The sequence below is a fragment of the Pseudophryne corroboree genome, chromosome 5 (assembly GCF_028390025.1).
Source record: "Pseudophryne corroboree isolate aPseCor3 chromosome 5, aPseCor3.hap2, whole genome shotgun sequence".
Classification (NCBI taxonomy): domain Eukaryota; kingdom Metazoa; phylum Chordata; class Amphibia; order Anura; family Myobatrachidae; genus Pseudophryne; species Pseudophryne corroboree.
In genome coordinates this window covers 847346671-847373703 of record NC_086448.1, presented here as the reverse complement: position 1 = coordinate 847373703, position 27033 = coordinate 847346671, and the positions used below count along the sequence as shown (strand labels likewise).

Below are 27033 nucleotides of genomic sequence, written 5' to 3'. Positions count from 1 at the left end.
GTTTCTGACTCTTGTCTGCAGGTAATGGTAATGCAGGGTGTCTGACTCTGTCTGCAGGTAATGGTGACGCAGAGTGTCTGACTCTGTAGGTATTGATGACACAGAGTGTCTGACTCTGTCTGCAGGTTATGGGGATGTAGGGTTTCTGACTCTTGTCTGCAGGTAATGGTAATGCAGGGTGTCTGACTTTGTCTGCAGGTAATGGTGACGCAGAGTATCTGGCTCTGTAGGTATTGATGACACAGGGTGTCTGACTCTGTCTGCAGGTAATGGTGACGCAGAGTGTCTGACTCTGTAGGTATTGATGACACAGGGTGTCTGACTCTGTCTGCAGGTTATGGGGATGTAGGGTTTCTGACTCTTGTCTGCAGGTAATGGTAATGCAGGGTGTCTGACTCTGTTTGCAGGTAATGGTGATGCAGGGTGTGTGACTCTGTCTGCAGGTAATGGTGACACAGGGTGTCTGACTCTGTCTGCAGGTTATGGGGATGTAGGGTTTCTCACTCTTGTCTGCAGGTAATGGTAATGCAGGGTGTGTGACTGTCTGCAGGTAATGATGATTTAGGGTGTCTGACTATGCAGGTAATGATGATTTAGGGTGTCTGACTATGCAGGTAATGATGATGTCTGACTCTGTCCAATCCAGAATCCCACTGTCACTAAAGATCTATATATATATTACCCAGCATAGTACATGGGCCCGATCCATAATCAGCCCGGCAGAAACATAACACGCACCATCGCGCTGCCATCACCGATACTTCCTGGTCCTGGAACGCACGCAACCGGAATTGGACAGCAGATGGAACGCGTACCGGAAGTGCGTCTCCCCCGTTGCCATAACAACGCCTATACAACTAGTACTGACGAAATATATATATATATATATATATACACAAAAGGCGCCGGGTTCTACCACTCTTTCACATATATATATATATATATATATATATATATGAGACACGCTGGGCTGCCCATGGGACCTAGAAGAAAACATCCTAGGCCAGTATAATCTAACAACCACAATACCATTAGAACAATTTTCCCATGGTGCCCCAAGGGTGAGTCCAAAAGTGAACTTCACAGAAAAACACTAATAAAACATACATAACAATGAATACCTCAGAATTATATATGACATACATAATAACACCATATTAAAATACACACAAAAAAGAGAATAATGAGAATGATAGGCTGGTGACAAAAGTCGACAGGCTATAAAAAGATTGACAGAAAAACTGTCCAAAAATCTTGCGGTCATCGGGATAAGTATCGTGGACGAGCTCAAATGGGGACAACCACAAAAAGTACGACAATAAATAAATATATATATATAAATAGGTAATGCCTCGAGAAATATATACACAAGAAAAACCTCCCATAAAGAAAGGACACTTCTCTATATCAAAGAAAAACGCTGAATGAATTCTGTTCAACGAGTCCTTTCGGAGACAATATCTTCAGATGATGAATCCAGTATACTTCACGTTTGAGGAGGCGAGTTCCTCTGTCACCCCCTCTTATTGGTGGAGGTATCCAATCTATCATCATACATCTAAATGTTGATACATGGTGCTACATCTGTAAAAAGTGCATTGCCACTGGTTTATCGGTTTTGCCACTGGCAAACGCAAGGTGTATAGAAGATCTGTGTTGATTCATGCATTCCCTGAAGGTTCGGGTCATTTTACCCACGTACATCTTGCCACATGGGCACATCAAAAAATAGACCACATGGTCCAATAAACACGTCAAATGATGCTGAAGGTATATCTTAGTGCCATGTAAAGGGTGACAAAAGAAATGTCCAGTTATTAAAGACCTGCAGGTAGTGCATTGCAAACATTAAAGCACCCGTTCTGCTTGTTCAGCCACATCGGCTTCCTTGGTGCAGTCGGTTTCATGGTGGGTCTCAACAATAGATCTTTCAAGTTAAGACCCCAATGAATACTTAGTAGTGAGGGCCTCGCGTCAACCTTTTTAAACTTAGGGTCCAATCTAATGATAGGCCAATTCTTCTTGATAGATTTTTCTACATGGCATAGACTTGTGTTACAACTGGTCTTGAAAATAAGACGACTAGATCCCAAATTTTTCTCACGCTTCGAGATCATATTACAGTGTATTCGATGTGCATTTTTCATACATCGGACAACGTCCGATCCACTGTACCCACGTTCAGTGAAATGACCCTTGCATTCCTCCAGCTGAACTGCTGCATTAGCGGGGTCAGCGTTGTTACGTAATACCCTCAAAAACTGGGATACCGGTAGATTCGATTTCAGTTTTTCCGGATGATGGCTTGTTGCCCACAATAAGGTGTTTCTCTCCGTCTCTTTTCGAAAAAGAGTATATTCCAATCAGGGCGGAACGCTGTACACTGTCACATCAAGAAAATTAATGGCTTTTCCACTTGCTGTGGCTGTAAATTTAATGGGGCTATCAAGACCATTGAGCTCGTTCACCATACCAAAAAAATCACTTAGTGTTCCTCTCCAAATAATAAAAAGATCGTCTATATACCTTTTGTAATAGACTATCCTTTCAGCATATTTTGGGAAGCTATGCATCATGTCATATTTAGCCATATACAAATTGACGAACCCTGGGGCCAAATTAGAGCCCATAGCGGTCCCAGCCAATTGCACATAGTAATTCTCCAAATACTGAAAGTATATATAATATGTGTGTGTGTGTGTGTGTGTGTGTGTGTGTGTGTGTGTGTGTGTGTGTAACCCTTATACATAATGTACAATGCGTCTGTCACCAGCACATGAGGTATATATATTTATCTCTGCGGTGCGGCTGTATCACTTAGCGCTTTATTTTATATATATATATATATATATATATTCCTTATATACTGTACAGTGCTTCTGTCACTAGCCCATGAAGTATATATATATATATATATTTACACACTGTAAGAATTATCTCTGAGATACGTTTCCCGTCTCCCCTCAGACCTGTGTCCCGGAGATATGATCTACCAGACGGCGGAGGAGTGCCGCAGCGGAGGCGGAGCGTGTCCCCGCCTCTGCCTGGATCAGGCTGCCCAGGTGGAGTGCGCCTCTGTCTGCTATGAGGGCTGCTACTGTCCAGAGGGGCTGTTTCTGCAGAACAGCAGCTGTGTACCTCAGGCCCAGTGCCTCTGCTACCACAAGGGGGCGCTGTACCAGCCGGGGGACAACGTGACTTTGGATGCATGTAACAACTGGTAACGTGCTCATGATTCCGCCTTCACTTAGTGCAGGAGACGCTGCTGCCTCTATATTAGTTATCATCGCCCATTGTACTGTATGTGCTGATGTGTCTCTCTGTTTCCAGCACATGTGTAGCCGGGGGGATGGTGTGCAGCACAGAACCCTGTCCAGGTAAGTGACTGCCCATGTTACACAATCCCCACACAGAGGACATCGCAGGACAGTACATAACGGGGAGCATTCCCTCTACTCCTGACAACGCTGTGCTCTTACTGTCCCACACCCATAGTGACATTACAGTCATCTCCCTGATCACTGCTGCCAGTGTGTGGTGTTGTAGTGACCGCCTCACAGTGCCCCCCCCTTCCCGCATCACAGTGTCCCCCCCTTCCCACATCAGTGTCCCCCCCTTCCCACATCACAGTGTCCCCCTCTCCCCACATCAGTGTCCCCCCCCCTTCCCGCATCACAGTGTCCCCCTTCCCGCATCACAGTGCCCCCCCCTTCCCACATCAGTGTCCCCTCCTCCCCACATCACAGTGTCCCCCTCTCCCCACATCAGTGTCCCCCCCCTTCCCGCATCAGTGTCCCCCTCTCTCCACATCACAGTGTCCCCCCCCTTCCGCATCACAGTGTCCCCCCTTCCCACATCACAGTGTCCCCCTCTTCCCACATCACAGTGTCCCCCCCCCCTTCCCACATCACAGTGTCCCCCTCTCCCCACATCACAGTGTGTCCCCCCTTCCCGCATCAGTGTCCCCCCTTCCCACATCACAGTGTCCCCCTCTCCCCACATCACAGTGTCCCCCCCTTCCCGCATCATAGTGTCCCCCCTGCCCACATCACAGTGTCCCCGTGTAACAGTGTCCCCCCTCTCCCCGTATCACAGGGTCCCCCCTCTCCCCGTATCACAGGGTCCCCCCTCTCCCCGTATCACAGGGTCCCCCCCCTTCCCGCATCACAGTGTTCCACCCTGCCTGCATCACAGTGTCCCCCCTCTCCCCGTATCACAGTGTTTCCCCTCTCCCCATATCCCAGTGTCCCCCTATCCCCACATCAGTGTCCTCCCACTTCCCTGCATCAGTGCCCCCCCTCTGCCCGTATCACAGTGTTGTCCCCCTCTTCCCATATCCCAGTGTCCCCCCTCTCCCTGGGGTATATTTACTAAGAATCATATTTGTGTTGATTTGAGCGACCCCAATTAACTTTGAACCAGTGCGCTCCTCCTGATTGGCTGTGCGCTCCTGCACTGTCAATCAGGAGAGTGCCATGACGTGGCGCTCCTTGATTGGCTGGCGGGACCTTCACTGACAGAAGTCACGTGGGGTCCCGCCATTCGGGGAAAGGGGTTCCATGTGTAAACATGGAACCCCTTTAGTTGCGAGGATCGGATTTCGTTTTTTTATTTTAAACAAGTCCCTGGATTACAACAAGAAAGAAGAGAACAGATCTACACCGGATTGTTTGTAAGTATAATTTTATTTTTACAGGTAATCCGTGGATTCTGCTGGACAAGGGGACGTGAGTCGCAGCGTTGAATGTAGGTAAGTATGTGAGTGTGTAAGTGTGTGTAAATAAAATTGTACTGTCACGGTGTGTGTCTAGTGTTTTTTTGGGGTATTTATTTTGTAGTAGAACTACAGGTACCAGCGGGCCCGTTCTTTCCCCACATGCTGGTACTTGTGGTTCTCCAAGTACCAGCTTGTGGGGGGAGGCTTGCCGGGACTTGTAGTTCTTCTACAAAAAACAATATTCTTTCATTTTACACAAAGGCTAGCAGCCTCCCATCCACTGCCCACGGATGGGGGGGACAGCCTCGGGCCAGGGGTGACTAGTTGGGGGGGTAATGCCACGGCCGCAGGGACCTATATAAAAGTGACCCCCGGCTGTGGCATTATCTCTCTGGCTAGTGGAGCCCGGTGCTGGTTTAAAAAATACGGGGGACCCTTACATCTTTTCTCCCCCGTATTTTTTGAACCAGGACCAGGCGCAGAGCCCGGTGCTGGTTGTTTAAATATGGGGGGACCACAGTCATTTTGCCCCCTGTATTTTTACAATCAGGACCGGCTCAAAGAGCCCGTGGCTGGTTATACTTAGGAGGGGGGACCCCACGCATTTTTTTTTTTTTTTTTAAGGAAAACAGGCCCTTTCCCACTGATAAGCATGCACGGATCTCACGGATCCGTGCATGCCTATCAGAATACGGATAAAAAAAGCAGATCTATTTTAAAACTGCTTTTTTTTACGAATACTAGGATTTCCCGGCAGTGTTTGGCTATTGCCGGCAGTGATTGTGAATACGAATTCTTAGTAAATTACCGAGTTGTATAAAATAACAGGCGTGTTTGACCGATGGTGTATTCACTCGTATTTGTGATCTCTGCCGTTAAAACAAATACGAATGCCCTCATCACTGCTGAGATTTCTGTTTAGTAAATTCCCGAGATGGTCAAAATCGGGAGCTTAGTAAATATACCCCCCTGTATCACAGTGTCCCCCCTCTCCCCGTACCATAGTGTCCTCTCCCGTATCAGTGTCCCCCCTCTTCCCTTATCACAGCGCCCCCCTCTCCCCGTATCACAGTGTCCTCTCCCGTATCAGTGTCCCCCCCTCTTCCCATATCACAGTGTCCCCCCTCTCCCCGTATCCCAGTGTCCTCCTCTTCCCACATCAGTGTCCCCCTCCCTCTTCCCTGTATCACAGTGTTCCCCCTCTCCCCGTATCACAGTGTCCTCTCCCGTATAAGTGTCCCCCCCTCTTCCCGTATCACAGTGTCCCCCCTCTCCCCGTATCACAGTGTCCTCTCCCGTATCAGTGTCCTCTCCCGTATCAGTGTCCCCCCTCTTCCCTTATCACAGTGCCCCCCTCTCCCCGTATCACAGTGTCCTCTCCCGTATCAGTGTCCTCTCCCGTATCAGTGTCCCCCCTCTTCCCTTATCACAGTGCCCCCCTCTCCCCGTATCACAGTGTCCTCTCCCGTATCAGTGTCCCCCCCTCTTCCCGTATCACAGTGTCCCCCCTCTCCCCGTGTCCCAGTGTCCTCCTCTCCCCACATCAGTGTCCCCCCTCCCTCTTCCCTGTATCACAGTGTTCCCCCCTCCTTGTATCCCAGTGTACCCCCTCTCCCCATATATAGTGTCCCCCTCTCCCCATATACCAGTGTCCCCCTCTCCCCGTATCAGTGTCCCCCCGCTCCCCTTATCACAGTGTCCCCCTCTCCCCGTATCACAGCATCCCCCCTCTCCCCGTATCACGGTGTCCAGTGTCCCCCCTCTCCCCGTATCACAATGTCCTCTCCCGTATCAGTGTCCTCTCCCGTATCAATGTCCCCCCTCTTCCCTTATCACAGTGCCCCCCTCTCCCCGTATCACAGTGTCCTCTCCCGTATCAGTGTCCCCCCGCTCCCCTTATGACAGTGCCCCCCTCTCCCCGTATCACAGTGTCCCCCTCTCCCCGTATCACAGCATCCCCCCTCTCCCCGTATCACGGTGTCCCCCCTCTCCCCGTATCACGGTGTCCCCCCTCTCCCCGTATCACAGTGTCCCCCCTCTCCCCGTATCACAGTGTCCCCCCTCTCCCCGTATCAGTGTCCCCCCTCTCCCCGTATCACAGTATCCCCCCTCTCCCCGTATCACAGTGCCCCCCTCTCCCGTATCACAGTATCCCCCCTCTCCCGTATCACAGTATCCCCCCTCTCCCCGTATCACAGCGTCCCCCTCTCCCCGTATCACAGCGTCCCCCTCTCCCCGTATCACAGCGTCCCCCTCTCCCCATATCCCAGTGTCCCCCTCTCCCCACATCAGTGTCCCCCCTCCCTCTTCCCTGTATCACAGTGTTCCCCCCTCCCTGTATCCCAGTGTACCCCCTCTCCCCAAATATAGTGTCCCCCCTCTCCCCGTATCAGTGTCCCCCCTCTCCCCGTATCAGTGTCCCCCCGCTCCCCTTATCACGGTGTCCCCCCTCTCCCGTATCACGGCGTCCCCCTCTACCCGTATCACGGCGTCCCCCTCTACCCTTATCACAGTGTCCCCCCTCTCCCCGTATCACAGTGTCCCCCCTCTCCCCGTATCACAGTGTCCCCCCTCTCCCCGTGTCACAGCGTCCCCTCTCTCCCCGTGTCACAGCGTCCCCCTCTACCCATATCACGGTGTCCCCCTCTACCCGTATCACAGTGTCCCCCCTCTCCCCGTATCACAGTGTCCTCCCTCTCCCCGTGTCACAGCGTCCCCTCTCTCCCTGTGTCACAGCATCCCCCTCTCACCATCTCTCTCACCTGACAGTATCTGCCTCTCCCTGTATCACAGTATCTGCCTCTCCCTGTATCACAATGTCCCCCTCTCCCTGTATCACAGTGTCCCCCTCTCACCATCTCTCTCTCCTCAGTGTCCCCTCTCACTGTCTTACCTCACAGTGTCCCCCCTCTCCCCGTGTCACGGCGTCCCCCCTCTCCCCGTATCACGGCGTCCCCCCTCTTCCCGTATCACGGCGTCCCCCCTCTTCCCGTATCACGGCGTCCCCCCTCTCCCCGTATCACGGCGTCCCCCCTCTCCCTGTATCACGGTGTCCCCCTCTCACCATCTCTCTCTCCTCAGTGTCCCCTCTCACTGTCTTACCTCACAGTGTCCCCCTCTCTCTGTATCACAGTGTCCCCCTCACACCATCTCTCTCACCTCACAGTGTCCCCTCTCACTGTCTCTCTCTCCTCACAGTGTCCCCCTCTCCCTGTATCACAGTGTCCCCTCTCACCGTCTCTCTCACCTCATAGTGTCCCCCTCTCCCTGTATCACAGTGTCCCCTCTCACCGTCTCTCTCACCTCATAGTGTCCCCCTCTCCCTGTATCACAGTGTCCCCTCTCACCGTCTCTCTCTCCTCACAGTGTCCCCCTCTCCCTGTATCACAGTGTCCCCGTCTCACCATCTCTCTCACCTCACAGTGTCCCCCTCTCACTGTCTCTCACCTCATAGTGTCCCCCTCTCCCTGTATCACAGTGTCCTCTCTCACTGTCTCTCTCTTCTCAGTGTCCCCCTCTCCCTGTATCAGTGTCCCCCTCTCACCGTCTCTCTCATCTCACAGTGTCCCCCTCTCTCTGTATCAGTGTCCCCCTCACACCATCTCTCTCACCTCAGTGTCCCCCTCTCACTGTCTCTCTCACCTCACAGTGTCCCCCTCTCCCTGTATCACAGTGTCCCCTCTCACTGTCTCTCTCTCCTCACAGTGTCCCCCTCTCCCTGTATTACAGTGTCCCCGTCTCACCATCTCTCACCTCACAGTGTCCCCTCTCACTGTCTCTCTCTCCTCACAGTGTCCCCCTCTCCCTGTATCACAGTGTCCCCTCTCACCGTCTCTCTCACCTCATAGTGTCCCCCTCTCCCTGTATCACAGTGTCCCCTCTCACCGTCTCTCTCACCTCATAGTGTCCCCCTCTCCCTGTATCACAGTGTCCCCTCTCACCGTCTCTCTCTCCTCACAGTGTCCCCCTCTCCCTGTATCACAGTGTCCCCGTCTCACCATCTCTCTCACCTCACAGTGTCCCCCTCTCACTGTCTCTCTCACCTCATAGTGTCCCCCTCTCCCTGTATCACAGTGTCCTCTCTCACTGTCTCTCTCTTCTCACAGTGTCCCCCTCTCCCTGTATCAGTGTCCCCCTCTCACCGTCTCTCTCATCTCACAGTGTCCCCCTCTCTCTGTATCAGTGTCCCCCTCACACCATCTCTCTCACCTCAGTGTCCCCCTCTCACTGTCTCTCTCACCTCACAGTGTCCCCCTCTCCCTGTATCACAGTGTCCCCTCTCACTGTCTCTCTCTCCTCACAGTGTCCCCCTCTCCCTGTATTACAGTGTCCCCGTCTCACCATCTCTCTCACCTCACAGTGTCCCCCTCTCCCTGTATCACAGTGTCCCCTCTCACTGTCTTTCACCTCATAGTGTCCCCCTCTCCCTGTATCACAGTGTCCCATCTCACCGTCTCTCTCTCCTCATAGTGTCCCCCTCTCCCTGTATCACAGTGTCCCCTCTCACCGTATCTCTCACCTCATAGTGTCCCCCTCTCCCTGTATCACAGTGTCCCCTATCACTGTCTGTCTCTCCTCAGTGTCCCCCTCTCCCTGTATCACAATGTCCCCTCTCACTGTCTCTCTCACCTCACAGTGTCCCCCTCTCCCTGTATCACAGTGTCCCGTCTCACCATCTCTCTCACCTCAGTGTCCCCCTCTCCCTGTATCACAGTGTCCCCCTCTCACTGTCTCTCTCACCTCATAGTGTCCCCTCTCCCTGTATCAGTGTGTCCCCTCTCACTGTCTCTCTCTCCTCACAGTGTCCCCCTCTCCCTGTCTCACAGTGTCCCCTCTCACTGTCTCTCTCTCCTCACAGTGTCCCCCTCTCCCTGTATCACAGTGTCCCCTCTCACCATCTCTCTCTCCTCAGTGTCCCCCTCTCCCTGTATCACAGTGTCCCCTCTCACTGTCTCTCTCTCCTCACAGTGTCCCCCTCTCCCTGTATCACAGTGTCCCCTCTCACCATCTCTCTCTCCTCACAGTGTCCCCTCTCACCATCTCTCTCTCCTCACAGTGTCCCCCTCTCCCTGTATCACAGTGTCCCCTCTCACTGTCTCTCTCACCTCACAGTGTCCCCCTCTCCCTGTATCACAGTGTCCCCTCTCACCACCTCTCTCTCCTCACAGTGTCCCCCTCTCCCTGTATCACAGTGTCCCCTCTCACTGTCTCTCTCTCCTCACAGTGTCCCCCTCTCCCTTTATCACAGTGTCCCCTCTCACTGTCTCTCTCTCGTCACAGTGTCCCCCTCTCCCTGTATCACAGTGTCCCCTCTCACTGTCTCTCTCACCTCATAGTGTCCCCCTCTCCCTGTATCAGTGTCCCCTCTCACTGTCTCTCTCACCTCATAGTGTCCCCCTCTCCCTGTATCACAGTGTCCCCTCTCACTGTCTCTCTCACCTCATAGTGTCCCCCTCTCCCTGTATCACAGTGTCCCCTCTCACTGTCTCTCTCTCCTCACAGTATCCCCCTCTCCCTGTATCACAGTGTCCCCTCTCACTGTCTCTCTCTCCTCAGTGTCCCCCTCTCCCTGTATCACAGTGTCCCCTCTCACTGTCTCTCTCTCCTCACAGTGTCCCCCTCTCCCTGTATCACAGTGTCCCCTCTCACTGTCTCTCTCTCCTCACAGTGTCCCCCTCTCCCTGTATCACAGTGTCCCCTCTCACTGTCTCTCTCACCTCATAGTGTCCCCCTCTCCCTGTATCAGTGTCCCCTCTCACTGTCTCTCTCACCTCAGTGTCCCCCTCTCCCTGTATCACAGTGTCCCCTCTCACCTCATAGTGTCCCCCTCTCCCTGTATCACAGTGTCCCCTCTCACTGTCTCTCTCTCCTCACAGTGTCCCCCTCTCCCTGTATCACAGTGTCCCCTCTCACTGTCTCTCTCTCTCCTCACAGTGTCCCACTCTCCCTGTATCACAGTGTCCCCTCTCACTGTCTCTCTCTCCTCACAGTGTCCCCCTCTCCCTGTATCACAGTGTCCCCTCTCACTGTCTCTCTCTCCTCAGTGTCCCCCTCTCCCTGTATCACAGTGTCCCCTCTCACTGTCTCTCTCTCCTCACAGTGTCCCCATCTCCCTGTATCACAGTGTCCCCTCTCACTGTCTCTCTCACCTCATAGTGTCCCCCTCTCCCTGTATCAGTGTCCCCTCTCACTGTCTCTCTCTCCTCATAGTGTCCCCCTCTCCCTGTATCAGTGTGTCCCCTCTCACTGTCTCTCTCTCCTCAGTGTCCCCCTCTCCCTGTATCACAGTGTCCCCTCTCACCATCTCTCTCTCCTCACAGTGTCCCCCTCTCCCTGTATCAGTGTGTCCCCTCTCACTGTCTCTCTCTCCTCATAGTGTCCCCCTCTCCCTGTATCAGTGTGTCCCCTCTCACTGTCTCTCTCTCCTCACAGTGTCCCCCTCTCCCTGTATCACAGTGTCCCCTCTCACTGTCTCTCTCTCTCCTCACAGTGTCCCCCTCTCCCTGTATCACAGTGTCCCCCTCTCACTGTCTCTCTCTCCTCACAGTGTCCCCCTCTCCCTGTATCACAGTGTTCCCTCTCACTGTCTCTCTCTCCTCAGTGTCCCCCTCTCCCTGTATCACAGTGTCCCCTCTCACTGTCTCTCTCTCCTCAGTGTCCCCATCTCCCTGTATCACAGTGTCCCCTCTCACTGTCTCTCTCACCTCATAGTGTCCCCCTCTCCCTGTATCAGTGTGTCCCCTCTCACTGTCTCTCTCTCCTCACAGTGTCCCCCTCTCCCTGCATCACAGTGTCCCCTCTCACTGTCTCTCTCTCCTCATAGTGTCCCCCTCTCCCTGTATCAGTGTGTCCCCTCTCACTGTCTCTCTCTCCTCACAGTGTCCCCCTCTCCCTGCATCACAGTGTCCCCTCTCACCATCTCTCTCTCCTCATAGTGTCCCCCTCTCCCTGTATCAGTGTGTCCCCTCTCACTGTCTCTCTCTCCTCACAGTGTCCCCCTCTCCCTGTCTCACAGTGTCCCCTCTCACTGTCTCTCTCTCCTCACAGTGTCCCCCTCTCCCTGTATCACAGTGTCCTCTCTCACCATCTCTCTCTCCTCACAGTGTCCCCCTCTCCCTGTATCACAGTGTCCCCTCTCACTGTCTCTCTCTCCTCACAGTGTCCCCCTCTCCCTGTATCACAGTGTCCCCTCTCACCATCTCTCTCTCCTCACAGTGTCCCCCTCTCCCTGTATCACAGTGTCCCCTCTCACCATCTCTCTCTCCTCACAGTGTCCCCCTCTCCCTGTATCACAGTGTCCCCTCTCACTGTCTCTCTCACCTCACAGTGTCCCCCTCTCCCTGTATCACAGTGTCCCCTCTCACCACCTCTCTCTCCTCACAGTGTCCCCCTCTCCCTGTATCACAGTGTCCCCTCTCACCATCTCTCTCTCCTCACAGTGTCCCCCTCTCCCTGTATCAGTGTGGTCCCTCACCCCACCTCTCATACCTTGCAGTGGACTGTGGCTGGAGCAGTTGGACTCTCTGGAGCTCGTGCAGCAGGACATGCAATGTGGGAACCAGACGCAGATACCGGTCAGGGACTGAGCCGCCGGCAGCATTCGGAGGCGGGGCCTGTGAAGGATCTAATGTTGCTATAGAGTTCTGCAGCTTACAGCCGTGTAAAGGTAGGTAGGCTGAATGACAAGGTGAAGGTCAGGGACCTATGTATGATGGGGGCATAGGTGGGTAACCTATGGGGGGGCAGCAGTAAGAATGGGAGCATGATGGAGGGGTGGGCTCAGTGCGATGTTTGATACCGCGCATGCATGAAAGGCCATGGATACCCTTACTGCGCACATGCCAGCCGGGGGGTGTGACTGCGTAGATTGCATAGAAGCGTCCTTACTGCGTTATCCTGATGGTCAGGGTACTGCGACCGCGCAGAACGGGTCCTGCAATCACATCGCAGGGATGCGAACGACAGACAGAGGCATTCACGGGGAGGGGTGGGGATAAATGGGGAAGTCGCCCCCCATTTTACTGGAGTGGCAAGTCCATGGACTGCGTCGTGGTATATACAGTCAGGTAATAGCTATATACAGTGACATAAGTGCTATATACAGGTAGGTAAGAGCTATATACAGTGATATAAGAGCTATATACAGTGAGGTAAGTGTTATATACAGTGAGATAAGAGCTTTATACAGTGAGGTAAGTGTTATATACAGTGATATAAGCACTTTATACAGTGAGGTAAGAGCTATATACAGTGAGGTAAGATCTATATACAGTGAGGTGAGAGCTATATACAGTGAGGTGAGAGCTATATACAGTGAGGTGAGAGCTATATACAGTAAGGGGAGAGAGCTATATACAGTGATATAAGCGCTTTATACAGTGAGATAAGAGCTATATACAGTGAGGTAAGTGCTATATACAGTGAGGTAAGATCTATATACAGTGAGGTGAGAGCTATATACAGTGAGATAAGATCTATATACAGTGAGGTAAGAGCTATATACAGTGATATAAGAGCTGAATACAGTGAGGTAAGTGTTATATACAGTGATATAAGCGCTTTATACAGTGAGATAAGAGCTATATACAGTGAGATAAGAGCTATATACAGTGAGGTAAGATCTATATACAGTGAGGTAAGATCTATATACAGTGAGGTAAGAGCTATATACAGTAAGGTGAGAGCTATATACAGTGAGGTAAGAGCTATATACAGTAAGCTGAGAGCTATATACAGTGATATAAGCGCTATATACAGTGAGGTAAGAGCTATATACAGTGATATAAGAGCTATATACAGTGATATAAGAGCTATGTACAGCGAGGTGAAAGCTATATACAATGAGGTGAGAGCTATATACAGTGTGGTAAGTGCTATATACAGTGAGGTAAGAGCTATATACAGTGTGGTAAGTGCTATATACAGTGAGGTAAGAGCTATATACAGTGATATAAGAGCTATATACAGTGATATAAGAGCTATGTACAGCGAGGTGAAAGCTATATACAATGATGCGAGAGCTATATACCGTGAGGTGAGAGCTATATACAGTGATATAAGCACTATATACAGTGAGGTAAGAGCTATATACAGTGAGGTAAGAGCTATATACAGTGAGGTAAGAGCTATATACAGTGATATAAGCGCTATATACTGTGATATAACCGCTATATACAGCGAGGTGAGAGCTATATACCGTGAGGTGAGAGCTATATACCGTGAGGTGAGAGCTATATACCGTGAGGTAAGATCTATATACAGTGATATAAGAGCTATATACAGTGAGGTGCGAGCTATATACAGTAAAGTGAGGTGCGAGCTATATACAGTGAGGTGAGAGAGCTATATACAGTGAGGTGAGAGCTATATACAGTGATATAAGCACTATATACAGTTGGGTAAGAGCTATATACAGTGAGGTAAGTGCTATATACAGTGATATAAGATCTATATACAGTGAGGTGAGAGCTGTATACAGTGAGGGGAGAGCTATATACAGTGAGGTAAGTGCTATATACAGTGAGGTGCGAGTTATATACAGTAGGTAAGTGCTATATACAGTGAGGTAAGAGCTATATACAGTGAGGTGAGAGCGCTATACAGTAAGGTAAGAGATATTTACAGTGATATAAGCGCTATATACAGTGAGGTAAGTGCTATATACACACAGTGAGGTAAATAAGATGCTGGGGACTCCGTAAGGACCATGGGGTATAGACTGGCTCCGCAGGAGACATGGGCACTCTAAGACTTTAGAATGGGTGTGCACTGGCTCCTCCCTCTATGCCCCTCCTCCAGACCTCAGTTAAAGAACTGTGCCCAGAGGAGACGGACAGTACGAGGAAAGGATTTTTGTTAATCTAAGTGTGAGATACATACCAGCCCACACCATCCACACCGTACAACCTGGCATACACTAAACCAGTTAACAGCATGAACAAAACAGCATCAACCAGAGACTGATCACAACTGTAACATAACCCTTATGTAAGCAACAACTATATACAAGTCTTGCAGAAATAGTCCGCACTGGGACGGGCGCCCAGCATCCTCTACAGACTAGGAGATCAAGATTTACCGGTAGGTTTAAAATCTTATTTTCTTTATCATCCACTAGGGGTCACTGGAGTACTCTTGGGATATGGACGGGCGGAGCCGAACAAAGGCACTGAATATTCAAATTTAGGACTCTCCCCCCCCTCCATATCCCCAAGTACCTCAGTGTACTTTGCCAGTGTTTTTTCGGTGCTCACAGATGAACATCGGCTTGTGGCAATGGCCACTTTTCAGATTTTTATTTTTATTTTTATTTTTAATTTTTACACTGCCCGTCTCAGTTTATGGAAAAACATGGGTCCGGGATGGTGTCGCTGCAAGGCAGCGGATGGCGTGTCGGTCCTCACAAAGAGCACCCTCACAGCCACAGGCGCTATAGACAAGCGCATGGCGTGTCGGTCCTCACAAAGAGCACCCTCACAGCCACAGGCAGCCATTGTCTCCTTTAAACTGAACGGAGCTTACAGAAAGAAGATCCGTTACAGCCAGGATAAGACAAAGAGCTGGAAGGAGCTTACACTTACAGAAGCTCCGTCACAGCCAAGATGAGGCTGAAACGGAGCTTGCAGAGAGAAGAGAAGGCGGCACAAGGTATGAGTGTCAGGGCGGTCAGCTCACGCTGCCGCCCTGCTGTGTGTGTGTTATGCTGTAGAAATGACATAGCCGCTGAGCACGTGAACTACACGCCGCTGAAGGTCTTGCTGAACGATGCGCAGAGCGGCCGCACGTCACTCAGACGTTGGCCGCTCTCACTGCGCTGATGGCCCGGTACGAGAATCTCCGTGCGCTGTACTAAGAGAGCGGCCGCACGTCACTCAGACGCCGGCCGCTCTCACTGCTCTGAGGGCACGGCACCGCTAGACGCTACCGCCATTCTCCTGGGCTGAACTAAGTAGAGCGGCCGCACGTCACTCAGACGCCGGCCGCTCTCACTGCTCTGCTGCGGCACCGTTACACGCCGCCGACATTCTCCGGGAGCTCAACTAAGAGAGCGGCCGCACGTCACTCAGACGCCGGCCGCTCTCACTGCTTTCATGGCCCGGCACCGCTACACGCCGCCGAGACAGTGGCCGCACGTCACTAAAGGACGCAGGCCACTTTTCCAAAGACACACCGCAGACACAGGGAGACTGTGTACTGCTGTAGGAAGCAGCTGCCGGACGGCTCCCCGGCGCTAGATCAGGCTCTCCTGCTCTCCCTGCTCCCGATCTCCGTACGCTGCAGGTAAGGGATGCAGGGGGGGGGGGGGAATAATACCCATAGCAGCAGCAAAGGCTGCATGGGTTCAAAATACACAAGCAGCGCAGCACGTTAACAGCACGTTTTATATATATAAATATAATGAAGCTTTTGCTGGCAATAATATCAGTATGAACTGTGATTATAGGTGTAAACACTTTGTATATATATATAATATATATATGAGGCTTTGGCTGGCAATAGGTTATCAGTGGCATAACCTATTACACGTTTAACCATGTTTTCTGTTATTTTTGGTTACAGTTGCATAAATACACTGCAGGCAGTGCTCATATTATTTGAATACATATATTTTACTGTATCCTATGTATAATAGGCTATTAAGCATAATAACTGTATAATAGGCTATTAAGCCTATATTAAAACTGCAGCAGGTACCCTGTACTATGATTTTCTGGGAAAGCATGGCATGACGGCCATTTTAATCATTGCTGGTTTTCCAGTTATAATTCCAGACCATACACCTCTACTCCACAAGGAGGCGCAGGGGTGTTAGTGGGAATTTTTTTTTTAGTTCAAGATAATTCTGGAACATTCCTGCCCTACATCTTTAAGCCACCAGAAGGCGCAGGGGTGTTAGTAGGAATTTGGTTCGGGTTTCATGCCCATGTGAACTGCTTTTCACATAAAGACTTTGGTTTCCTAATAAATATGCTGTTCAGCAATAACATATATATATAGATATATATGCCATATAATAATCGTGCAAGTGTCTGTCTGTTGCCTATTATGATGTCTGTCTACATAGCGAATAAGGCTCTAGTGCAGACTAAAAATGTTAACATTGGCAATTCAAATTAAAACAGCGGTAATCGGAGTCTCAGAATAACTCCGCCAGCGCTAACAAAAGACAATCTTTCCAAAGTGACAATTTTCCTTTGGGTACCAGAGTGTTTATTTCACTAGTCTTATAATTTAATGCACGATTCTATGTCAAATCTCACACCGATAACTACAAGTGAGCAGGGTACATTAGTCCAGCACTCAGATAGTGCGGGGTTTTAGACAACCATACATTATAAAAACCACAGATACATTTGGGTCACTAGAATCTATCTATGGAACCATGCCGATCACGGTTAAAAGAAGCTGCAGAGTATATCTGTAAAGCTTTTGCTAACGCCGGTTATTTTCAAATTGTCGCTAGTTAAGCGCGACAAGCCCAGAGCTTGTTTGCTCCTAAATTGGATATATGTGTAACGACATTTTATCCCTTTACGATATTCTGCCATTAGCGCATACAATATACTTGTAACAGCGTTTTATTCTTTTATAAACATCAGTCACGTCTTGTAACGACAGGACGTTACAGTCAGCAAGCCAGTGGTTTGATGACCTCTTTTACATTTGTGGAAGTGCGTCTTTTCAGGTTACATTTGCGAGGTTTCATGACTTCAACTCATATATGTCTCAGCTATTTACAGCTTAGAGTACAAAACTGCTTCTGGCGAACGGTTTGGCAGGTTGTCATTTAGTCTTTGCTGGGTTATAAACCAGTCAATAGTACGCCAACAGAGTCAAAATGACTTATTCCCGTCTGTTTGAGTAAAATCAAACAGCTCCGTTGCAATATCAATCAGCAAGTCATTTACTACAGTTAGAAAATGAAAATGGATTTTCTGCAGTTAGTTTTTGCTTATTGCAGCCACAAAATTGTATAATTGCATTTGATCTTCACAATGCGTATTTACCCAGTCCGGTTTCTTCATCACAGGTTCTAGCGTTTGCAAATCGCCACAACCATTAACCATTTCATTTATACCGTTGCTTATCGCTGCCGGTATTTACCAAAGTGATGTTGGAATAATCGCTCATCTCACATAAGAACTATGTATCAACAAAGTTCCTCTATCTTGCGCTACTAAGGTATACTGCGGTAGCAGATTAAGTTCGAAAACAATCACATCTAAGTCGGTCTAAACGATGTCAATTCCTAGGTAAGATTATAAATACGGTAAATCAAAGACTTTTACCTACTACACCAGCAAGAACAAAGGTACACGCACATTAGCGGTACATTGGTGTATTCACTTATTAAGAATAAAGATGTGTTTTCAATCGCGTTTCTCACAGAGGGACAAGGGTGCGTATACTCTGGACGACAGTCACAGAGAGTCAGGATTTGTAGTTAAAATCAACGCAAAGGTTCTAAAACACGACAGATTGCTGTCAATAAATGTCCTAGAACTCTGTGCATTTTACAATGCAATAGATAAATGTCCTAGAACTCTGTGCATTTTACAATGCAATAAATAATTCGTTTTCAGTCTGTCCAGGGATAGACTCTGGGTTCTCTTCAGAACGAATAAATCTTTCGCTTTTTACTAAAGATTTCTGTAGACAGGAACAACCGTGAGTTTCATGTAATTTTGTTTTTTCATGCCTAGCTCACGCTGCCCTTAAGCAGTCAAACAAAGCAACGGCAGTTGCATACACAACAACCAGTGAAAACCAAGAAGCCGCATGGCAATGCGGCAGGTAACTCAAATCTTCAATGGCTCAGAACGCCATTATGTGAAAATGTCAAGACATCAATCCGTGAGTGGACATTTGTTAGACAAAAGATCTCACCCGTCAGGGTTTGGATCTTGAAAACTGGACATTAAATCCAGAGGTGTTTCATATGTGAGTCCACAGAAGGCGGTTACCCCAAGTATACATAATGGCATCTCGCCACAATTACAAAAGCTCAGTATATGTACATCACATTCATGGGGTCATTCAGCATCGTGTATCTGGCTCCACCATTTTCCGCTTCTCTCTTCGTTGCCAAAACGGATCAGAAGACAGTTCGTCACAGTCATACTGGTGGTATCTCATGGGTTTCGGAGAAGTTTGCTTCTCGAATTTTCAAGTAATACTTGCACACGATCTTGCCCCGCTCATAATACGGCCAACCTGTTACATCACGGAACGTTCTTTTACCCATAGTTACCTATGTACCTATTATCTATGTACCGCAGCTGCGGTTGACGGGGTGAGAGTTCAGACCTCTCTCTTAAAAAATAGAGAATTACAGTATCGGTTATACCAACCATGTTACGAAATAGTAAGCCGCTTAAGGCAGCTCATAATTAAAAAATTTCGTGTGCTTACATAGGTTGTAAACCTCGGAAGTTTCCAACATCATCCTTCAAGTTACCCGTATTCTGTTAAACGGGATGGGATGGAAAACTGCGTTCATCTGCACTAAGAGTGCAGGTATCTGTGTGGTAAACTTATTTTCAAAGCGTTTGCCTCTATTTACGTCTGTAAACATCTTTCTACAAGGTGTCACCAAAGTTCAGACTCTATTTATCCCACCTACAGCGCCAGGCGATTTGAGGTTGGGTTCAGATTTCTTAGTTTTCATATTTTGGAATTCTTTCAACAAATGGGAATTAAGTTTCATATTTTTGAACCCGTACAACAAATGGGTATTAAGTTCTCACTTTGGAAAACATTTTTCTTCTAGCCTTGGCTTCGCCAAGGGTGCTTCGGCAAGGATTTTGTTTTCATATTTGGGTGCCTTGTATTCCAAGCCACCGTATTTGAGTTTTCTCATTACAAAGCAGATCTTCCGACAAAATCCGCTTTCGTATTCTTCACATCAATATACCAATAGTGGTTCCTGTGGGGACAGCACATTCTAAAATTCTGAATGTGGTACACGCGTTACGCGTTTATATATGTAGTACGTGATATGAATACGTTGTTTGTTCTATATGATACTGCAAACTGGGGTTAGCCAGTTTCTCAGCAGATTTTATCCAGTTGGATAATAATGACTACAAGTCAGGCTTACTTAAGGCTAAGTTACAATCGCCTACGTCAGTAATAGCATCCCACAGGTTCTGTGGGAATGTCACACCCAGCGGGTCGTGGAGCGTCTACGACGCGGCTACATAGCCTTTAGTGCACCACGTTTGTGCACGTTTACACGTTATGAATGGTGGCGCCATCAGCATTTAGCTTTGGCTGCCTACTGTTACAAGTATCAAACAGCTCTCCCGCCCACGAGGGAAGCTTTGGTACGTCCCAAGAGTACTCCAGTGACCCCTAGTGGATGATAAAGAAAATAGGATTTTGGTACTTACCAGGTAAATCCTTTTCTTTGAATCCATAGGGGGCACTGGACGCCCACCCAGAGCAGTTTTACCTGGGTTGTTGTAAGCTCAAGGGAGCTTAGTGAACAAATTTAACTTGGATGGTATTAAGCTCGAAGGAGCTTAGGGTAACACATTTTCACCAATTGGCTCAAATTATGAAGTTCTATCGGTTAAGGTGTCAACTGTTTAGTTGACAATAAGGTTACGGATCAACTTTGTGGTTGTCCGTTATGTTATAGGGATTCTCCATTGTCAACCTCTCTATATCCTGTTCGCTCAGTAAAAAACACTGGCAAAGTACACTGAGGTACTTGGGGATATGGAGGGGGGGGAGAGTCCTAAATTTGAATATTCAGTGCCTTTGTTCGGCTCCGCCCGTCCATATCCCAAGAGTACTCCAGTGCCCCCTATGGATTCAAAGAAAAGGATTTACCTGGTAAGTACCAAAATCCTATTTTCTCTTACGTCCTAGAGGATGCTGGGGACTCCGTAACGACCATGGGGATTATACCAAAGCTCCAGACCGGGCGGGAGAGTGCGGATGACTCTGCAGCACCGTTTGAGCAAACATGAGTTCCTCATTAGCCAGGGTATCAAACTTGTAGAACTTTGCAAAAGTGTTTGAACCCGACCAAGTAGCTGCTCGGCAAAGCTGTAATGCCGAGACGCCTCGGGCAGCCGCCCAAGAAGAGCCCACCTTCCCAGTGGAATGGGCCTTAACCGATTTTGGTAACGGCAATCCAGCCGTAGAATAAGCCTGCTGAATCATGTTACAGATCCAGCGAGCAATAGTCTGCTTTGAAGCAGGAGCGCCAACCTTGTTGGCCGCGTATAGGACAAACAGGGCCTCTGTTTTCCTAACTCGAGCCGTCCTGGCTACATAAATTTTCAAGGCCCTGACTACATCAAGGGACTTGGAATCCTCCAAGTCCCGTGCAGCCACAGGCACCACAATAGGTTGGTTCATATGAAACGACTAAACCACCTTAGGTAGAAATTGAGGACGAGTTCTCAACTCCGCTCGATCCACATGGAAAATCAGATAGGGGCTCTTGTGAGACAAGGCCGCCAATTCGGACACCCGCCTCGCAGATGCCAAGGCCAACAACATGACCACTTTCCAAGTGAGAAATTTTAATTCAACCGTTTGAAGAGGTTCAAACCAGTGTGACTGAAGGAATTGTAACACCACGTTCAGGTCCCACGGTGCCACTGGGGGCACAAAAGGAGGTTGGATGTGCAGCACTCCCTTTACAAAAGTCTGGACTTCTGGGAGAGAAGCCAATTCCTTCTGAAAGAATATAGATAAGGCCGAAATCTGCACCTTAATGGAGCCTAACTTTAGGCCCATATCCACTCCTGTCTGAAGAAACGGGGGAAAACGACCCAGCTGAAAATCGTCCGTAGGAGCATTCTTGGCTTCACACCAAGATACATATTTCCTCCAGATACGGTGATAATGTCTCGCTGTTACCTCCTTCCTAGCTTTGATCAGAGTAGGGATGACTTTCCCCGGAATACCTTTCCTAGCTAGGATTTGGTGTTCAACTGCCATGCCGTCAAACGTAATCGCGGTAAGTCTTTGCACACACAGGGCCCCTGTTGCAACAGGTCCTCCCTGAGAGGAAGAGGCCACGGATCTTCTGCGATCATTTCCTGAAGATCTGAATTCCAGGCCCTTCGAGGCCAGTCTGGAACAATGAGTATTGTCTGCACTCTTGTTCGTCTTATGATTCTCAATTTTTTTGAGATGAGCGGAAGAGGAGGGAACACATATACCGACTGAAAAACCCATGGTGTCACCAGGGCATCCACCGCTACTGCCTGAGGATCCCTCGACCTGGAACAATACATCCAAAGTTTCTTGTTGAGGCGTGACGCCATCATGTCTATTTGGGAAAGTCCCCAACGACTTGTGATCTCTGCAAAAACTTCTTGATGAAGACCCCACTCTCCTGGATGGAGATCGTGTCTGCTGAGAAAGTCTGTTTCCCAGTTGTCCACTCCCGGAATGAAGACTGCTGACAGAGCGCTTACGTGATTTTCTGCCCAGCGAAGAATCCTGGTGGCTTCTGCCATTGCCACTCTGCTCCTTGTCCCGCCCTGGCGGTTTACATGCGCCACGGCTGTGACATTGTCTGACTGAATCAGAACGGGTAGGTCTCGAAGAAGATTCTCCGCTTGTCGTAGGCCGTTGTAAATGGCCCTTAATTCCAGCACGTTGATGTGTTGACAAGCCTCCTGGCTTGACCACAGTCCCTGAAAATTTCTTCCTTGTGTGACTGCACCCCATCCTCGGAGGCTCACGTCCGTGGTCACTAGAACCCAGTCTTGAATGCCGAACCTGCGACCCTCTAGGAGGTGAGCACTCTGAAGCCACCACAGGAGAGACACCCTGGCCCTGGGGGACAGGCTTATTTTCTGATGTATTTGTAGATGGGACACCGACCACTTGTCCAGAAGGTCCCACTGAAACGTTCTCGCATGGAACCTGCCGAAGGGGGTGGCCTCGTAGGCCGCCACCATTTTTCCCAATACTCGAGTGCATTGATGAACTGACACTCTTTTTGGTTTTAGCAGGTCCCTGACCATGTTCTGGAGTTCCTGGGCTTTTTCCGTTGGGAGAAAAACCATCTTCATTTCCGTGTCCAGAATCATACCCAAAAATGATAGCCGAGTTGTCGGTAACAACTGCGACTTTGGTAGATTTAGAATCCAGCCAGTTGCTGCAGCACTCTCAGGGAGAGCGACACGCTTTTCAGTAATTGATCTCTCGATCTCACTTTTATCAGGAGATCGTCCAAGTGTGGGATAATTGTGACTCCTTGCCTGCGCAGGATCACCATCATTTCCGCCATTACCTTGGTGAAAATCCTCGGGGCCGTGGAAAGCCCAAACGGCAACGTCTGAAACTGGTAATGACAATCCTGTACAGCGAATCGCAGGTACTCCTGATGAGGAGGTTATATGGGGACATGAAGGTATGCATCCTTTATGTCTAGTGACACCATAAAATCCCCCCCTTCCAGGCTGGAGATCACTGCACGGAGAGATTCCATCTTGAATTTGAACCTTTTTAAATACAGGTTCAGGGATTTTAGATTCAGAATGGGTCTGACCGAGCCATCCGGCTTCGGGACCACAAACAGGGTTGAATAATACCCTTTTCCCTGTTGCATTAGGGGAACTTTGATAATCACTTGCTGTTGACACAGCTTTTGAATGGCAGCTGAAACTATTTCCCTCTCGGGGGGGAGAAGATGGCAAGGCCGATTTGAGAAATCGGCGACGAGGCACGTCTTCGAATTCCAGCTTGTAGCCTTGGGATACAATTTCGTTCGCCCAAGGATCCACGTCCGATTGAACCCAGATGTGGCTGAAGAGTCGAAGACGTGCCCCCACCGGTGCGGACTCCCTCAGCGGAGCCCCAGCGTCATGCGGTGGATTTTGTAGAGGCCGGGGAGGACGTTTGTTCCTGGGAACTAGCCTTAGCAGGCGTTCTTTTCCCTCTACCCTTACCTCTGGCGATGAAAGAAGAGCCCCGACCCTTTCTGAACTTATGCGACCGAAAGGACTGCATCTGATATTGAGGTGTTATCTTTCTTTTTCATCCACTAGGGGTCACTGGAGTACTCTAGGGATATGGACGGCCTCCATAGGAACAGGGCACTGAATATTTAAATTTAGAACACTCCACCCCTCCATATCCCAGAGTACCTCAGTGTTTTTTCTGTGCTCGACGTAGCAACAGGCTTATGTGGCTTGGTCCACAATTCTTTTGAATATTTTTATTTTTTTGTTAATATTTTTTTCCTTTTTTCATACACATCCCTTTCCCCCTTCCAAAAGGCCAGAGTCAGGGATAGTGCAAGCTGCTACAAGCAGCTGTGGCGTGTCGGTCCTCAATAAAAGAGCACCCTCACAGCCAGACAGACATCCTGCAAGGCTGGCCGGTGCTTACAGAGAAGCCCCGTCGGAGCCTCACCACAGGAGTCCAGGTATGTTGTAGGGACAATGTTTTCTTTAATAGATACCGCTGGCGCACCATATTACTGGCCGCTTGGTTCCCTATACAGCCCGCCCGCCGCCGCTGCTCCGGCCGCCGCCGCTGCTCAGAGCGCTTCAGGACGCGCTCCCCGCTGTCTGTTTCCAGCGCGTCCCGCTACCCGGCTCCCGCTGGCCGCCCCTCACTAACGCTGCCCGCCCCGCATACTGCCTCCGCAACGGAGCATACAGGGGGGGGAGGGGCATTACAGCCTGCAAGCAGACGAGGGGGGACAATCAGCGGCACGAGGGGGGACAAACAGCAGCAGCAGCAGTATGCTAGGCTGCAGGATGATTTACACAGGATTTTCATACACTGTTATATATCTGTTTAAAAGCTTGTAACCTGTACTGTGACTATAAGTTTAAGCATGGGGGCCATTTTAACCATGCTTCCTGTGTCTTCCTGTTGTGATTCCAGAACGTTCCAGTACTACATCTCTACTCCACCGGAGGCGCAGGGGTGTTAGTGGGAATTTGGGATCACATTTCATAGTACTGGCCACGTGTACTGCACTTGACCAGATATATATATATATAAAGAGACACCTTCGTACTATTTTACTGAGTCGTGCAATTATCTGTCTTTGTATATTGTATTGTCTGTCGCCATAATGTGTAAGGCACCAGCAAAAACTAAAAAGCATAATTGCAAAGTCTGTAGCAGTGTGTTACCGGATGGATCTACCACATGTCCAGTATGTTTTGTGGATTCAGTTCCGAATACAATTTCTGCTCCGGTTATAAAGCCAGTTTCCTCCCCGGACCCTCCATGGGAAATGCTAGCCAATGTACTGGCTGGGTTGCAATCAGAATTGACCGCCGCTCGACAAGAGCGGGAAGCGGCAAGATCTGAGTCTAGGGTGAGACCGCCAGAACTACCGGAGGCGTCTCAGCCTTGCGAAAGGTCCAAATCCATTTTGGGTAGACGGGATAATTTTCATATGTGTTATGATTTACCAGTTTCTGCTATGTTGCATTCTGACGATTCCATGCCAGACCTCACAGCACAAGATGAGGGTGAGGAGGGCGAAGTGGAGTCAGATAGTGAGGATTTTAACAGCTCAGGCATTGATAATCTCATCAGAGCGGTGCGTCAGTCTCTGAAGTTTACAGAGACTGAGGAGCCTCTGACAAATGATCAGGTCGTATTTACTAAACGACAGAGAACTCCAATGTGTTTTCCTGTTTCGGAGTCTCTTAATAAGATGTTAGTAGAAACACGACAGAATCCAGATAAACGGTTTTCTATACCTCGCAGATTTAAGTCTAGTTACCCGTTTCCAGACTCGGTGACATGTACATGGGAGAATCCACCAATAGTTGATTCGTCAGTATCGAAACTTACAAAGAAATTAACCATACCAGTGCCAGCGGCTACTACGCTTAAAGACCCTTCAGACCACAAAATAGAAACTATGCTAAAATCCATGTATGTAGCAGCAGGAGTGCTGCTGAGACCTGGCTTGGTTGGTATCTGGGTCACTAAGGCGCTCATAGTATGGATAACAGAACTCAAGTCTGCCCTACATGACGAACACCTTATACTTCTTGCTGATCAAATGTGTGAGGCCGCGGAGTATCTCTGTACAGCTTCTACTGACGTCTGTCAGCTCACTTCTCGCATTTCATCGTCACTGGTTACAGTACGACGAGCTCTCTGGCTGCGTTCTTGGCAAGCGGAGGCAGAGGTCAAAAGAGGTATAGAGGCGTTACCTTACGGTGGCGAGAAGTTGTTTGGTCCTGAATTGGACAAATGGATTTCTGAGGCCACGGGAGGAAAGTCGGTTTTCTTACCATTGCCTCCACCGGTACCTAGACGGAGATACTCTGGTCCTGCGTTCAAATCCTTTAGACCTCAGTCCTTTAGCGGACGTGGCAGAGGAACAGCCACGCCTGGTAGACGGAGTCGTGGACGTGGTTTCCAACAAACGAACACAAGTCGTCAGGACGCTAAGGTCACCGACAAGCCAGTGGCATGACGGGCTACCAGCCCATCTCTGTTCTCCGATTGTGGGAGCACGCCTTCAGACGTTCCATTTGGCGTGGTTCCAGACATCCGCGGATGGGTGGATCCGCAATTTAGTGTTAAGAGGTTACAAAATAGAGTTCGACTGTCTTCCGCCACTGCGGTTTTTCAAGACAGGACTACCTCTCTCGGACGACAAGAGGGCAGTTCTGCAAATTGCCATTCAGTCCCTACTGGATTCAGCAGTTTTGATTCCGGTCCCGGTACACCAACAGGGTCAGGGTTATTATTCCAGTCTGTTTGTGGTACCGAAGCCGGATGGCTCAGTCAGGCTAATATTGAACTTAAAGGGTCTCAATCGGTACGTAACTTACTACAGATTCAAGATGGAATCTCTGCGCTCAGTGATTGCGAGTTTAGAGCCACAGGAATTTATGATTGCGCTAGATCTCAAGGATGCGTACTTACACATTCCGATTTGGCAGCCTCATCAGAGGTTCTTGCGGTTTGCAATACGCCAGAACCATTACCAGTTTCAGGCTCTACCGTTTGGCCTTTCGTCAGCGCCTCGGGTATTCACCAAAGTGATGTCTGTGATGATAGCTCATCTCAGATCCCTGGGAGTGACAATAGTTCCGTATTTGGACGATCTGCTCATCAAAGCTCCGTCTCAACAGATGCTTCTCCAACATGTGCTAACGTACAATGTACTGGTTCACCACGGTTGGATTGTCAACTTCAAGAAATCACATCTAATTCCGTCTCAACGCCTTCAATTCCTAGGTATGATTCTCGATACGGTAAATCAAAGAATTTACCTACCACAACAGAAAGTACAGATTATTCGCCATCTGGTACAATTAGTGCTCAAGCCACGCACAGTCTCGGTACATTTGTGC

The 27033-nt window shown here is 49.3% G+C and overlaps 1 protein-coding gene and 1 non-coding gene across 2 annotated transcripts in view; both read left to right on the top strand.

Moving 5' to 3' along the window:
- The window catches only part of LOC134929706 (SCO-spondin-like), a 583357-nt gene that overhangs the window by 229584 nt on the left and 326740 nt on the right, over positions 1-27033 (top strand). The window contains exons 58-60 of the mRNA XM_063925285.1: positions 2968-3220; positions 3331-3377; positions 12213-12383. Coding sequence (XP_063781355.1) covers positions 2968-3220; positions 3331-3377; positions 12213-12383 — 471 coding nt within the window. The remainder of the gene's footprint in view (positions 1-2967; positions 3221-3330; positions 3378-12212; positions 12384-27033) is intronic.
- On the top strand, positions 18314-18429 carry LOC134931303 (U5 spliceosomal RNA). Its single transcript, XR_010179084.1, has one exon. It is a non-coding gene; the product is annotated as a U5 spliceosomal RNA (small nuclear RNA).